Source organism: Culex quinquefasciatus, chromosome 2, assembly GCF_015732765.1.
Source record: "Culex quinquefasciatus strain JHB chromosome 2, VPISU_Cqui_1.0_pri_paternal, whole genome shotgun sequence".
Classification (NCBI taxonomy): domain Eukaryota; kingdom Metazoa; phylum Arthropoda; class Insecta; order Diptera; family Culicidae; genus Culex; species Culex quinquefasciatus.
In genome coordinates, this window is record NC_051862.1 from 782332 (window position 1) to 797086 (window position 14755).

The 14755-nt window shown below is 36.9% G+C and overlaps 1 protein-coding gene across 1 annotated transcript in view; it reads left to right on the forward strand.

Moving 5' to 3' along the window:
* LOC6037255 (putative polypeptide N-acetylgalactosaminyltransferase 9) overlaps window positions 1-11985 on the forward strand; it is a 102630-nt gene extending 90645 nt beyond the window's left edge. Inside the window, 9 exon segments of the mRNA XM_038254046.1 lie at window positions 4857-5257; window positions 5260-5503; window positions 5568-5939; window positions 6104-6268; window positions 6328-6521; window positions 6593-6811; window positions 6863-7096; window positions 7184-7294; window positions 9749-11985. Coding sequence (XP_038109974.1) covers window positions 5102-5257; window positions 5260-5503; window positions 5568-5939; window positions 6104-6268; window positions 6328-6521; window positions 6593-6811; window positions 6863-7096; window positions 7184-7294; window positions 9749-10018 — 1965 coding nt within the window. The 5' untranslated portion in view covers window positions 4857-5101 and the 3' untranslated portion in view covers window positions 10019-11985.
* The last annotated feature ends 2770 nt before the right edge of the window (window positions 11986-14755 follow it).

A 14755-nucleotide genomic window follows, 5' to 3' on the forward strand; every position in this document is an offset into this window, starting at 1 on the left:
GCCACCTACGCTGACAGATGAAATGAAGTGATGGGAAGGGGGGAAGAAACAATAATAAACTGCCAAGGTGTTGAAAAGAAGGGGGGCGGAGTAAAAGTGTCAGTGGGTGAATGAGAGGAGATTGAAAGCGAAAGGAGTGAAAGAGAAATGAGTGTGAATGATAGAAAAAAAATGAGATGATGAGATAGTGTAACAATTAGTTTTTCTGCATGGCGGCCTCCCTTCTTGTGTGTTATTTTACAGTCATTGAGCAGATTGATGAATACCTTGGGTGGCGCGCGGAATCCGTGGTTGGCTGGATGGTGGGAATTTTTCACCCTCTTTCCGACAAATAGATTAATGAGCTGACGCAACAAAAATTATCCAATAAAAAAACAGTTTGGACGTTTAATGACACGGATTAGCACTCGTAAACACGAAATGCATTCAAAATTGAGTAATCACGTCTTAATGGCACCGGAAGTTCAACAAACCTGATCGCACGTTTGTAACATTGACATTGAGAGAGATCGTCTGATCGAACGTACACCACTGACCGAGCCCCGAGATCGATGGGGATTAATGATATATAGAAACACAGAAAAAGGCGAAATTGCTCAAAACAAACCAACAAAGTGGACGAGAGAGAAAAAGGAGAAACAATCGAAGTAAGCCACGCCGACCCTCCATTTGCACTAAGGCAGCTCCTTCGATCGCAATCGTGACACTTTGGGGGTGCAAAGTTATGCAACATAATCAGAGTGGTGTGGTGATTATGATCATACTTAAGAGGCGATCGCGATGAAGCAAAAACATCGCGATTCACCTGTTGATTAAGGTTTTCTCGCGTCTTATGTTTAGTAACGCTTTTGCGTAAATTTGCATGATTAGCATATCCAGCGGAGCGAATCTTTCGCCTGTTTACATAAAAAAGGTGGCACTCCACTTTTTATAAACTGATTTGATCATTCTCTAAGTAAGAAATGCATATGATTGAAGTAGGAAGAGCTTAAAAAAATAATTTACCTCTTTTTATGAATTTTTTTTTAATGAATGCATCAAAAAAGAAATTACAAATTAATGATGAGAATTTTACCGCATTAACATTCATCAATTTCTACTGTAGAATTTAACATTTTGTCGAACCAAAATCGGCCTTGAAAGAAAAAATGTGTAATTTTACATCGGAAGCTTGCAAAATTTCATAATGTTCAAACTAATTCAAATATTTACACATTTATTTAGTTAAACAATCCTTAAAACTAATTTTACCATTCAAAGTTCTTAAGCTCTACAATTCCTAAGATAAAAAATTTGATAATATGAGCTTTACTAATCTCTAAAACATTCAAGAAATAAAGTGTTAAAATTAAAATGATTTTGCACTGTTTTAATATTTGAAATGCAATCATTCGTGAAGCTTGTTCATAACATTTACAAATAATCATTGGAATTTCAATTCCAGTTTTATTTTACAGATTTTTGTGAACATTTCATTCTTAAAGTTTATCTTGAGGCATTATTGAAATTAATGGGTTTTGAATTATAAAGATTTCCAAATTTTTAAAATGTGGAATTTGAATAATTTTTTAATGCTGATTTTGAAAAAAAAAGGCAAAATCGTGTCATAAAAAAATAGTTTTGGTTGGAATTTGCTCAATTTTGTCAATTTTTTCAACTTTGTCTACTTTGTCAACTTTGTCAATTTTGTCATTTTTTTTCAATTTTATCAGTTTTGTCAATTTTGTTAATTTGTCAATTTTGTCAATTTTGTCAATTTTGTCAATTTTGTCAATTTTGTCAATTTTGTCAATTTTGTCAATTTTGTCAATTTTGTCAATTTTGTCAATTTCGTCAATTTCGTCAATTTTATCAATTTTGTCAATTTTGTCAATTTTGTCAATTTTGTCAATTTTGTCAATTTTGTCAATTTTGTCAATTTTGTCAATTTTGTCAATTTTGTCAATTTTGTCAATTTTGTCAATTTTGTCAATTTTGTCAATTTTGTCAATTTTGTCAATTTTGTCAATTTTGTCAATTTTGTCAATTTTGTCAATTTTGTCAATTTTGTCAATTTTGTCAATTTTGTCAATTTTGTCAATTTGGTCAATTTTGTCAATTTTGTCAATTTTGTCAATTTTGTCAATTTTGTCAATTTTGTCAATTTTGTCAATTTTGTCAATTTTGTCAATTTTGTCAATTTTGTCAATTTTGTCAATTTTGTCAATTTTGTCAATTCTGTCAATTTTGTTAATTTTGTTAATTTGGTCAATTTGGTCAATTTTGTCAATTTGGTCAATTTTGTCAATTTTGTCAACTTTGTCAATTTTGTCAATTTTGTCAATTTTGTCAATTTTGTCAATTTTGTCAATTTTGTCAATTTTGTCAATTTTGTCAATTTTGTCAATTTTGTCAATTTTGTCAATTTTGTCAATTTTGTCAATTTTGTCAATTTTGTCAATTTTGTCAATTTTGTCAATTTTGTCAATTTTGTCAATTTTGTCAATTTTGTCAATTTTGTCAATTTTGTCAATTTTGTCAATTTTGTCAATTTTGTCAATTTTGTCAATTTCGTCAATTTCGTCAATTTTATCAATTTTGTCAATTTTGTCAATTTTGTCAATTTTGTCAATTTTGTCAATTTTGTCAATTTTGTCAATTTTGTCAATTTTGTCAATTTTGTCAATTTTGTCAATTTTGTCAATTTTGTCAATTTTGTCAATTTTGTCAATTTTGTCAATTTTGTCAATTTTGTCAATTTTGTCAATTTTGTCAATTTTGTCAATTTTGTCAATTTTGTCAATTTTGTCAATTTTGTGAATTTTTCAATTTTGTCAATTATGTCAATTTTGTCAATTTTGTCAATTTTGTCAATTTTGTCAATTTTGTCAATTTTGTCAATTTTGTCAATTTTGTCAATTTTGTCAATTTTGTCAATTTTGTCAATTTTGTCAATTTTGTCAATTTTGTCAATTTTGTCAATTTTGTCAATTTTGTCTATTTTGTCAATTTTGTCAATTTGGTCAATTTGGTCAATTTTGTCAATTTGGTCAATTTTGTCAATTTTGTCAATTTTGTCAATTTTGTCAATTTTGTCAATTTTTCAATTTTGTCAATTTTGTCAATTTTGTCAATTTTGTCAATTTTGTCAATTTTGTCAATTTTGTCAATTTTGTCAATTTTGTTAATTTTGTTAATTTGATCAATTTGGTCAATTTGGTCAATTTTGTCAATTTGGTCAATTTTGTCAATTTTGTCAACTTTGTCAATTTTGTAAATTTTGTCAATTTTGTCAATTTTGTCAATTTTGTCAATTTTGTCAATTTTGTCAATTTTGTCAATTTTGTCAATTTTGTCAATTTTGTCAATTTTGTCAATTTTGTCAATTTTGTCAATTTTGTCAATTTTGTCAATTTTGTCAATTTTGTCAATTTTGTCAATTTTGTCAATTTTGTCAATTTTGTCAATTTTGTCAATTTTGTCAATTTTGTCAATTTTGTCAATTTTGTCAATTTTGTCAATTTTGTCAATTTTGTCAATTTTGTCAATTTTGTCAATTTTGTCAATTTTGTCAATTTTGTCAATTTTGTCAATTTTGTCAATTTTGTCAATTTTGTCAATTTTGTCAATTTTGTCAATTTTGTCAATTTTGTAAATTTTGTCAATTTTGTCAATTTTGTCAATTTTGTCAATTTTGTCAATTTTGTCAATTTTGTCAATTTTGTCAATTTTGTCAATTTTGTCAATTTTGTCAATTTTGTCAATTTTGTCAATTTTGTCGATTTTGTCAATTTTGTCAATTTGGTCAATTTTGTCAATTTTGTCAATTTTGTCAATTTTGTCAATTTTGTCAATTTTGTCAATTTTGTCAATTTTGTCAATTTTGTCAATTTTGTCAATTTTGTCAATTTTGTCAATTTTGTCAATTTTGTCAATTTTGTCAATTTTGTCAATTTTGTCAATTTTGTCAATTTTGTCAATTTTGTAAATTTTGTAAATTTTGTCAATTTTGTCAATTTTGTCAATTTTGTCAATTTTGTCAATTTTGTCAATTTTGTCAATTTTGTCAATTTTGTCAATTTTGTCAATTTGGTGAATTTGGTCAATTTTGTCAATTTTGTCAATTTTGACAATTTTGTCAATTTAATTAAATTTTGCTCATGAATTATAACATTTCGCCAAAAATTGCCAATTTCCATCACATTTTTCCTCGACGCATCTCATTGCCAACTTGGATTTGGTGACTTGCCTCCACTTTGTCCAAAATTATAACAGCACAGCAATATGATAATAATTCTACTTTATTGGTAAACGTCATTGCATCACCGGCGTTGTTTGCGCCGGTATCCCACAGCAACGCCTTCTCACCGCCTTCTGCGAGGTGTCTCCCTGCTCGATGTTTTGTTTTTACACTTCTTTGGCGCCAAACATACTAGGATAGGTCATTGTCTGCGGAACGGTGCTCGATTTGGGGAAGTTTTTCAAAATTTCCTGCCAGAGACTTGAGTGGCAACGGGAAACGAACCCGTTTGTTTTGGTTCGGAAAGCTTTGGATGGGAACATCGCGTTGAGGCGGAACCGCGCAAAATTATTGCACTCATCAATGTCGTGACTTTTCTTTGGGCTGCATGCTTTCTACAAAAACTGTGAAGATGAGGATGGTATTGCATCTGCCAGTCGACGTGCCAATTATGAGATAATAACAATAGGGGAATAGTGCAAGCTTGTAAATTTTGACGCCCGTGTGCTTGCCTAATCGGGCGGTTTCTTTGTGGGCGGGGGATGGAAGGCAACCACGAACGAATAAACGCTAAATATGTGCATATTTGAGAGCGAATGCTAAAAATTCCCTTTCGTTTGTTCTCACTTTCTTGCAGAAATCAGCACACATATCACGAGACGAGAGATGCTACAAAGTTAAGTCATTTTTGCTGAGCTTAGTGCGCGCGCATCGAAGCAAGCCAGAATGATGAACACCTTCGCCATGTAAAGATCGCGCGGCCTACTTGGAGCTTTGAGACGAGTTCGGCGCAGCACACTAGACGGATTAGCGGATTGCTAGGATCAAGAGTTAGGTTACTTGACGACTCAGTGCGCATACACGGCGAAGGGCTCTACAACAATGGGACTGATAGGCAGACGGAGATCGTCCTTCCTGAAGATCATCGCACTGCTCGGGGTGGTCTGGTTTATGGTGGTGTTTGTCCTGTATTCAGACGACGGAAGCAGTAGCAGTAGTAGATCGGCGGGTGGAGTTGCGGGACCGAGTGGGGCGGAAGTGCGTTTGAAGCACCAAGGAGGTTACCTCTGCAGGGTATCCGGGATCGGTTCAACCAGTTCATCATCAACGCCCGCGAGGATGCCAACAAGGACGACCTGAGTCCGGATGTGGACGGTGGGGAAGGTGGCGCGGGAGGGGTTGTAGACTATGTGAACAACAACATCGACGGCGATGTTCCGTTCGTGGAGAAGGAGACCAAGCGGAAAGTGCCACCAAAGAGCAAGAAGCGGAATGAGAATCAAGGTATGATCATGGGTTGAGGAGGTTGTTTATTTAGATCAGTGGTAAATCCATGCTTTTTTTGCAGACTTGACGGGCGTGATCGCCCCACCAAACGAGGACAGTCCTGATGCGCCCGGAGCCATGGGCAAGCCGGTAGTTCTCCCGAAGGACATGTCTCCAGAGATGAAAAAGGCTGTCGATGACGGATGGGCTAAGAATGCGTTCAATCAGTACGCGGCGGATATGATTTCAATCCGGCGCAGTCTTCCGGATCCACGAGATCCCTGGTGCAAGGAGCCGAACCGGTATCAGAAGGACCTGCCGGCCACTTCTGTCATCATCTGTTTCCACAACGAGGCGTGGTCAGTTCTGCTGCGAACGGTTCACTCTGTGCTCGATCGCTCTCCTGAACATCTGGTCAAGGAGGTCATCCTCGTGGACGACTTTTCCGATATGCGTAAGTAGGCCATGACTTGAAATTTTGAACGGAAAGATTACAAATACAAAGTAGAACAAATTAAAAAGTACACAAATTTCTAAAGTGTACAAGAATTTCAAAAGTACAAGAATTTCAATAGACGGACGAAGTTAATCCAAGCCTACTCTGATTGCCCACAACAGCGCACACCCAGAAGCAACTGGAGGACTACTTCGAGGCGTATCCCAGGGTGAAGATCGTGCGTGCGCCCAAACGCGAAGGACTGATCCGGGCGCGTCTACTTGGAGCTCGTTACGCCACCGCTCCGGTCCTGACCTACTTGGATTCGCACTGCGAGTGCACGACTGGTAATTTCGAGTGGAGATTTTTTTTTGAGGAGAATTTTCCAAAAGTCCATTTCTCTCAGGTTGGTTGGAACCGCTGCTAGACCGGATCGCTAAAAACTCCACGACCGTGGTCTGCCCGGTGATTGACGTGATTGACGACAACACGATGGAGTACCACTACAGGGATTCGGGCGGTGTCAATGTAGGTGGATTCGACTGGAATCTGCAGTTCAACTGGCACGCTGTGCCCGAGAAGGAGAAGCGAAGGCATAAGGTAAAGGGGGGGGGGGGTTTGGGATCGCTTGGAGGTTGGAATCTGGCCTGAAGGTAATATTTTGATTGCAGAGCACCGCCGAACCTGTGTGGTCCCCGACGATGGCCGGAGGGTTGTTCTCCATCGATAAGGAGTTCTTCGAGCGGCTTGGCACTTACGATTCCGGGTTTGATATCTGGGGAGGGGAGAATCTGGAACTATCGTTCAAGACGTGGATGTGCGGCGGAACGTTAGAGATCGTGCCCTGCTCGCACGTGGGTCACATCTTCCGGAAGCGGTCGCCGTACAAGGTACTTTGTAGGTTCTTAGTCTTGAAACTGTTTCACAAGTTTTGTTTTTAGTGGCGAACGGGAGTCAACGTTATCAAGCGCAACTCGGTTCGGTTGGCGGAAGTGTGGCTGGACGAGTACGCCAAGTATTACTACCAGCGGATCGGAAACGACAAGGGAGACTACGGAGACGTTTCGTCCCGGAAGCAGCTGCGCGAGGAGCTGGGATGCAAGTCGTTCCGGTGGTATCTGGACAACATCTTCCCGGAGCTTTTTATCCCAGGCGAAGCTGTCGCTTCCGGAGAGGTAAAGTCGTTGATTTTTATTTTATGTTTTGTATTCATCCCTTCCGAATAAAAATAACCATTTTGAATCGCAACATGCAAACCCAAGGTAAGAAATATGGGCTACGGAAACCGAACCTGTCTGGATGCACCGGGAGGCAAGAAGAACCTGCGGAAACCAGTGGGGCTGTACCCTTGCCACAATCAGGGCGGCAATCAAGTAAATAACATCACTTTTCTCCCCCTTAGAAGCAGAACAATCGCAGGAGTCTGTCAACCGGTCATCACAACATCAAAGATCAAAGCTTGCTTTGTCGCCGAAAGAAAAAAAAAACGATTTTCTTCATCTCATTCCTCGCGTTTTTCTCATTTCTCTTCCTCTCTCTCTCTCTTTCTCCACTCATTTCCGGCAAATCGTGTGTGTGTGTGTCGCGCGTTGCAGGTAGCGAACCCGTGGTCAGGTTTGTGTATTGATTCGGCCGCCAAGCCCGAGGACATGCATACGCCGCTTGGCATCTGGCCCTGCCACCAGGCGGGCGGTAATCAGGTATTTAGCCTCTCTCCCTCTCGTGCGAATCCTCCCTTAAATCCACCCCCCCACCCACTTCACTTTAAACCTGTATACAATTGGGTCGACATCCCCTCGGTAGTGCTTCATATGGTCAGGGCTAAACAACTCACTTACTCACTCACGCTATACTGACTCACTCACACTCATCCATTTGCTCATTGCTCACTAAAAATTGGTGAAAAAGAACTGCGCGTGGAACTCCCCCATGCGGGTGCGCAGTCTACTACGATTACGGCCTTTTTGTTGATTTTAGTTTAGATCGGAATGGGGAGTTTTAATAAGTTTTGAAATCACTCACAAACAGGAATTAAATTTGCGTTAAATAATGATTTATTTGTTCAATTAATAATACATTTTATCACAATTTTTAAATTAAGGTACTCCGAACCGAGCTGAATATCCGAATTATTACCTAATGTCTGAAACTGTCAAAATTGTCAAAATTGACAAAATTGTCAAAATTGTCAAAATTGTCAAAATTATCAATATTGGTGAAATTGTTCAAAATTGTTCAAAATTGTCAAAATTGACAAATTTGACAAAATTTATAAGATAGTCAATATTTACCAAATTGACAAAATTGGTAAACTAGACGAAATTGATAAAATTGACAAAATTGACAAAATTGACAAAATTGACAAAATTGACAAAATTGACAAAATTGACAAAATTGACAAAATTGACAAAATTGTCAAAATTGTCAAAATTGACAAAATTGACAAAATTGACAAAATTGACAAAATTGTCAAAATTGTCAAAATTGTCAAAATTGACAAAATTGACAAAATTGACAAAATTGACAAAATTGACAAAATTGACAAAATTGACAAAATTGACAAAATTGACAAAATTGACAAAATTGACAAAATTGACAAAATTGACAAAATTGACAAAATTGACAAAATTGACAAAATTGACAAAATTGACAAAATTGACAAAATTGACAAAATTGACAAATTTGACAAAATTGACAAAATTGACAAAATTGACAAAATTGACAAAATTGACAAAATTGACAAAATTGACAAAATTGACAAAATTGACAAAATTGACAAAATTGACAAAATTGACAAAATTGACAAAATTGACAAATTTGACAAAGTTGATAAACTAGACGAAATTGACAAAATTGACAAAATTTGTATGTTAAATATTTCAAGAAATTTAATTTAATACTTTTGGAAATAAAAAAAATGCGACTAGATTAGATATCAGACTCTGTTCGGTTTGAACAAAGAATCCTTTTTTAGTTTCCGTCATGATATCAATTCAATCATTTCAGTAGTTGGTGAACCATGTTCGACAAGAAATCTCTTCCATCAACTTCCATGCACGCTTTCTGCCTTCTACTCCGTTTCTCAAAATTGAATTAGTCCAAAAAACAATTTCCAAAGATCAGAAAAAAAAACTTTCACTTCATTTCCTTCCTTCCGGATTGTGCCCCTCTGTTCCAACCTTCCCTACCTATTTTTTTTGACGCAAAATTCCCGATCAAAAGTTTCCAGGAACGTGACTCGTGGATTTCCGAAACAGATAACAAAAAACAAATGCATGTCCTCAAGCCAGCTGCAGGACACACGAAACAAAACATAAAACTGGTAATGGGTTTACGCTACTTTGCGCTGACAGTATTTACTTTGTAAAAAAAAGGTCGAGAAAGCTTCGTTTCGATGTGTTTGGTGATGATTGGTAACAGATTCCTGTAAATATGTTCTCTCTTTTTTTAGAGTTAGATTTAGTTCAATAAATCAAAGTAGACTGTTGATTTTGTTTTTGTTGTTGTTTAACAAATCAGTGATGTCTGCGACTACTTGAAGTGTACATAGCAATGGCCTACTGTTTGTGCTGCTTGGATTCGAGTTGGATAATTTTTATACACATTTTAAAATTTTCAGGGACATAGCAAATCGGCTCAAGTTATGTTTCTTCAAGTATGTACTGACAGATGTCACTAATTTGAAAAATACTTTAAACCGTTTGCCAAACCGCTAGCCGGAACGGTTCAAAGTAGGCTTTTTGAGTTTCAATTAACATTTAATTTAGACTTCATAGATATTGTGATTTTTTCAATCATTAACATACTGTAATTTCCCCCCTCAAAAGTATTGGATGCTGAGCAAAACGGGTGAGATCCGGCGGGACGAGGCCTGCCTGGATTACGCCGGCCAGGACGTGATCCTGTACCCGTGCCACGGTTCCAAGGGCAACCAGTACTGGAACTACTCGCCCAGCTCGCGCCTGCTGCGCCACGGCTCCTCGGACAAGTGTCTCGCGATCAACGAGAGCAAGCAGAAGCTGGTCATGGCCGACTGCGACGCGGCGGTGGAGGCGCAAAAGTGGCTGTTCCAGAACTACGATCCTAGCAAGCTGTGAATTGAGCGCGTGTAGGACACGTACACAAATTGCCAATTGTCTACAGAACAGGTGGAGCAAAATGAGTCCAAAACAGGAAGACGTGACTAGCGGAGTGAAGTGGTTCATTTTTTTTTACTAAATTAGTCCATTTGTTTTCCCCACGTGGCAAGCAAGTAGCATAGGTAGAGAAATGATTTTAATGTGATTTTTACGATAAATTATTATTTAGCGATAGAATGCTCCTCGTAAGCTTCCTTGCTTCCGCGAAAGATGCTGTGAGATTGCGTACTTACATTTTTCGTGCAAGAAAAACAACCCTCACAGCGAGTTAGTGTTGTTCCTGAACTTGATTTAGTAAAAAAAGAAAGTGTTCGGCATGCCCCTTCGAGTACGAGTACAAATCTAACCTACAAAACCAAATTAGCGACGATAGGAATTACGTTTTCCCCCTTTTTCGGTACTTACTCGATCGTTTGATTAACAAACGCAAGAACAAACTGCCATAAATCATTCCACGAATTTTACAGAGAAAGAAAGCGTCCAATCTGCAAGCAAACACCAGACTATCAAAAAAAATAATCTTCCTTTAAAAGACTTTTCATTTTTAATTATTTTTACACCGTAGAGAACCTCTAAACACCTGAAAACTCCCGGAAACGAAAGATTTCACGTATTGCCGCGTGATCGCAGCAGTCTATGAGCGTTTTCGTTCCTTCCAATCGTTGTTTTTTTCTAAACTCTTCGTTTCTATTGTTTTGTGCCACGCCGCACAAAATCGCTAGAGATGCTCACGCACGCTTACTGCGATTAGAGCGTGTTGCAACCGGTGATCGGGTTGCTGCGTTTTTTTGGTTTCGTTGCAATACTTTTACCCCACCCCGACATGGATAACGACAAAATAGAGTTGCTCAAAGGTGTTTTAAAACATGTGACGAAGTAAACCCCCCTCAAATTTACAAAAACACACATTCCAATATTGTACTATCTTACTTAGTGAGGAAACATTAAAAGTTGTTAAAACACACAAATAAACATAGAATAGCAGCGCGATAGGACGTGGATGCTGCGTGGTTCAAACATATCAGGATACGACATTCAGAGAAAAGGTTTGCCATAGATAAACTGATTTTTCTCGTTTTTCCGTTAGTTTTTTAACAACAATAACACACAAAACCGACATATCTAAAGCATTGAAACTCTTCCCGCTATTAGTTTTCTAAGAAACGTTACACTTGAAACAAATCTATTACGAGAGACAATTGAACTGTTTTCTAATACTAATTTGTACATCTTAACTGGTAGAAACGAAAAAAAGAAACGTTATTTTTGTTCTTACTTCTCCCGTGTAGTAATAACAATTATTATAATACAAAAAAACAAGTAAACAACTACAAATAACTGTATCATAAGAGAGAGAAGCGAGTGCGAGTGGTGCGAGTGCGAGAGAAAACTCCGATCGTAGATCGAAGCGATGGCGAAACAATGAATTGAACCTTCGGAAAGAGAGTGCGGATGAGCGTATATATTTCTACATGTGCCTTGTAAATTATTATCATTGGTTACGATTATGAGACAAAGTGAATGCTATCAATTAACTACACACAAACAATACACTTTGAAAACAAGAAAAAAAAAACACACGTGTTATTTTAATGAAATTGAAAGAAAAGAGAGCAAGCAAAAAAACCTAAAAAAGTCTACAAGTAGCAATGAGTTGTTCTTACTGTAGTTTTACAAGAGGGCGATAATTTGGAGCAAGAAAAAAAGAAATGTATCCGTTTAAACACACACAAAACAACAACAACATAAATATTACAAGAAACTTGTACATACATATCTCTAGTGAAGGAAAACGATATCAACTTCAAGAAACTTTCCACTGCAATAATAAAAAAAATGAAAAAAATACATATGAAAAACAGATTATAAAATGCAACAATTTAGCGTGTAACTCTGATACAATTATGAAATAAAAAGTTATGAAATAAATAAAATGGGTTCTTCATTTTTTTCCTTCTGAGCTAACCATCACAAAAAAGGCTGTGCCAAGGGGGTTTACCGCATAGTGTCAGACTGGTCACTATTCCAGAGTTATCCAGAGTTTGAGTGAGTATTAAATAATAACAAGAAACTTTCTTGTTATTATGTTCTACTATTTTTTCATTTATCTTAATTTGAAAATGAGCATTTTTAATGTTTTTTTAGATCATTTTGTACATTTTTTGGACCTTTCAGGACAATTGTAATGCTTGTCAAAATTCTATTTTTGAAAAATGAATTTTGTTCAATTCTCAATTCAAATCAGCTATGGGCAAAAAAACGATTATAAAATGCTTATTTTCAAATTAAGATAAAATTAGTGAAAAATTAGATACAGCCGCTACACTGAAAACCAAACCATGGTAGGGTTAAATTGAAAACACGCATCAATGTATTTTTGCTGAAAACATTCCGTGCTTGGATTGATTGCCCAAGTAACATTTTTTTCCAGGAGTTCTACAAGAGCTCTTCAAGATAGCTACAGCATAGCAGTTTGGACCGCGGTAGGATAAAACTCTCTTCAAGTACTCTTCCAAACTCCTGAAGAAATTTTGAAGAGAATTTTATCCTACCGCGGTCCAAACTGCTACGCTTTAGCGATCTTGAAGAGCTCTTGTAGAACTCCTGGAAAAAATGTTACTTGGGTGATTAACGTCAGTTTTGCTATGTCGAGAGCGGTATGGTCATTTTAACCCTCCTATATGTAGAGAATGATAGTGATTTCGTAATTTTACCATATTTGCGTTTACTTTCCCCAAAAAGGCTCAGTTAATTTAATAAGCAGCATAACACGCAGAAAAATAAGGCATATTTGAATCAACAAAACGTTTTGTTGATTTGAAAATCATATTTTTTGTTGAATCAATCAAAGCAGCTTTTTCAAAACAACAAAAGACTTTTGCGGAATCGAGAAAATCAAGGTTTGTTTCAACGCAAAATCGGCGTTAATTATATTCGAGTAGTGCGGTGCCTGTGTGGACGCGCAGTCCTGTTTTTTCGTGTTATTTTCCGTCTCTTTTATGTCGCTGTTCGAGTGCATGGGGTGATTGGATTTCTTCTGATTCGTGTTGTTTTCATCTCTTTTGTGTCGTTGTTTGTGTGCATGGGGTGATTGGTCTTCTTCTTCTTCTTCTTCTTCTTTTTTCTTTATTTTTAGTTCGCGCGTTCGTTGGCCAATGAGTTTATTTTTGTTCTCTTTACATAGTTTTCGATAGAAACGATCCGAATTCTTTTTTTTTCGATACAAGCAAGTCGTATTGCTGGATTAAGTCCTTTCTATATCATCGATGATCGGAAGGCACGCCGACGAATATGTTTTAAGGCTTATGATATAAAATCATTTTAATGAATAAAGCCCTTCTTACATCACCGTTGATCGGAAGGCACGCCGACGAAGAATTTCTGGAGGATCGCGGTCGAATTAATACTATATTTAAAATTCTAGATAGCTATCTTTCGGATTCGATTGTGAGTAGCGGGACTTCGCGGTTACTATGCAACGTGTTTTTTGGAGTCTTTTTATATTTTAAATTTATAAGTCCTTCTTTTATCATCGTTGATAGGAAGGCACGCCGCCGGTTAAGTTCGTTTAAGTTATTGTTTTAATTTCATTACAATCGGTAACGTGGTGTCCTGTTTTCTTTTCGTTTATATTCGTTGATCGTAATACATTATTCCAACTGGCAGCTTTAGTATTAACTCATCTACTATTTTTGACATTTGCTCGCGTTATCTTAATTGTACCAACAGTAAAAATATACTGATAAGTCCAGCCCATAGCACTACCGCTCGGTTGGCACGCGTTCGATTAAAACAAACTTTTTAAATAATCAATTATTTATCTTTCCGCAGCCGGCTGCCTAAGATTTAAAATTTCAACCGATAAACAAAATGCTCATGGTCACATCACTGCCACTCGTGAATCCTGACCTCATACCCATCTACTAACCCCCTCAAAACTCATGTGATACTTTGTCGGAGAAGCAGTCGATTGGGCGGTCTCTATCACTCAAGTATCGGACTAACATTCCCATCCACTTCCCGTGACCCTACCACTGGTCGTGGCCGGCGCCGGTATTGATCAGCATGATAGGGGCCTTTGAGAAGTTGCGAAGCGAGGAAAGATAGCACCCACTTATCTTCCACGGCTCGTGGATGTAACTTCTGGAGGTCCTGGTCAATAACGGAGTAGCAACTGCGGGTGGGCACCTAAAAAAAAAAAAAAAAATCGGCGTTAATTATATTCAACAAAAATTTTGTTGATTCAAACCTCGTACAGGCTGATTCTACAAAAAATTTTTCAGCGTGAATGTTCTTAAAATTACCATGGTCGGGCTTTCAGTATTTATTTTGAGCAAATGTACTCACATTTCAAAATGGCGTCTTTTTCCTCTTATTTTGATGATAACTTTCGCTTAAAAGTTCGTTCTCTTGGAAGAGAAATGTGTGTTTTGACAAGTGACTAGAAGAGACTAACTCGCTACGACGTAAGCCTGAGTTGATTAATCCGAAAAACTTATTTTTTTTCATTCTAAATCACAAAAATAGCCATTTGCAAACTTCCCGTTTGAACATAGGGCTTTGTGCCCTAGGGCAAAGTTGCTCAGAATGATGTTTCCTATCTCGCTATCTCGTCATTCCGCTTAAATAAAAATTCTGAACATCCTAAAATGTGAACCACTCTATTGTCCACCATACCAAAAGATGCCCGTAATG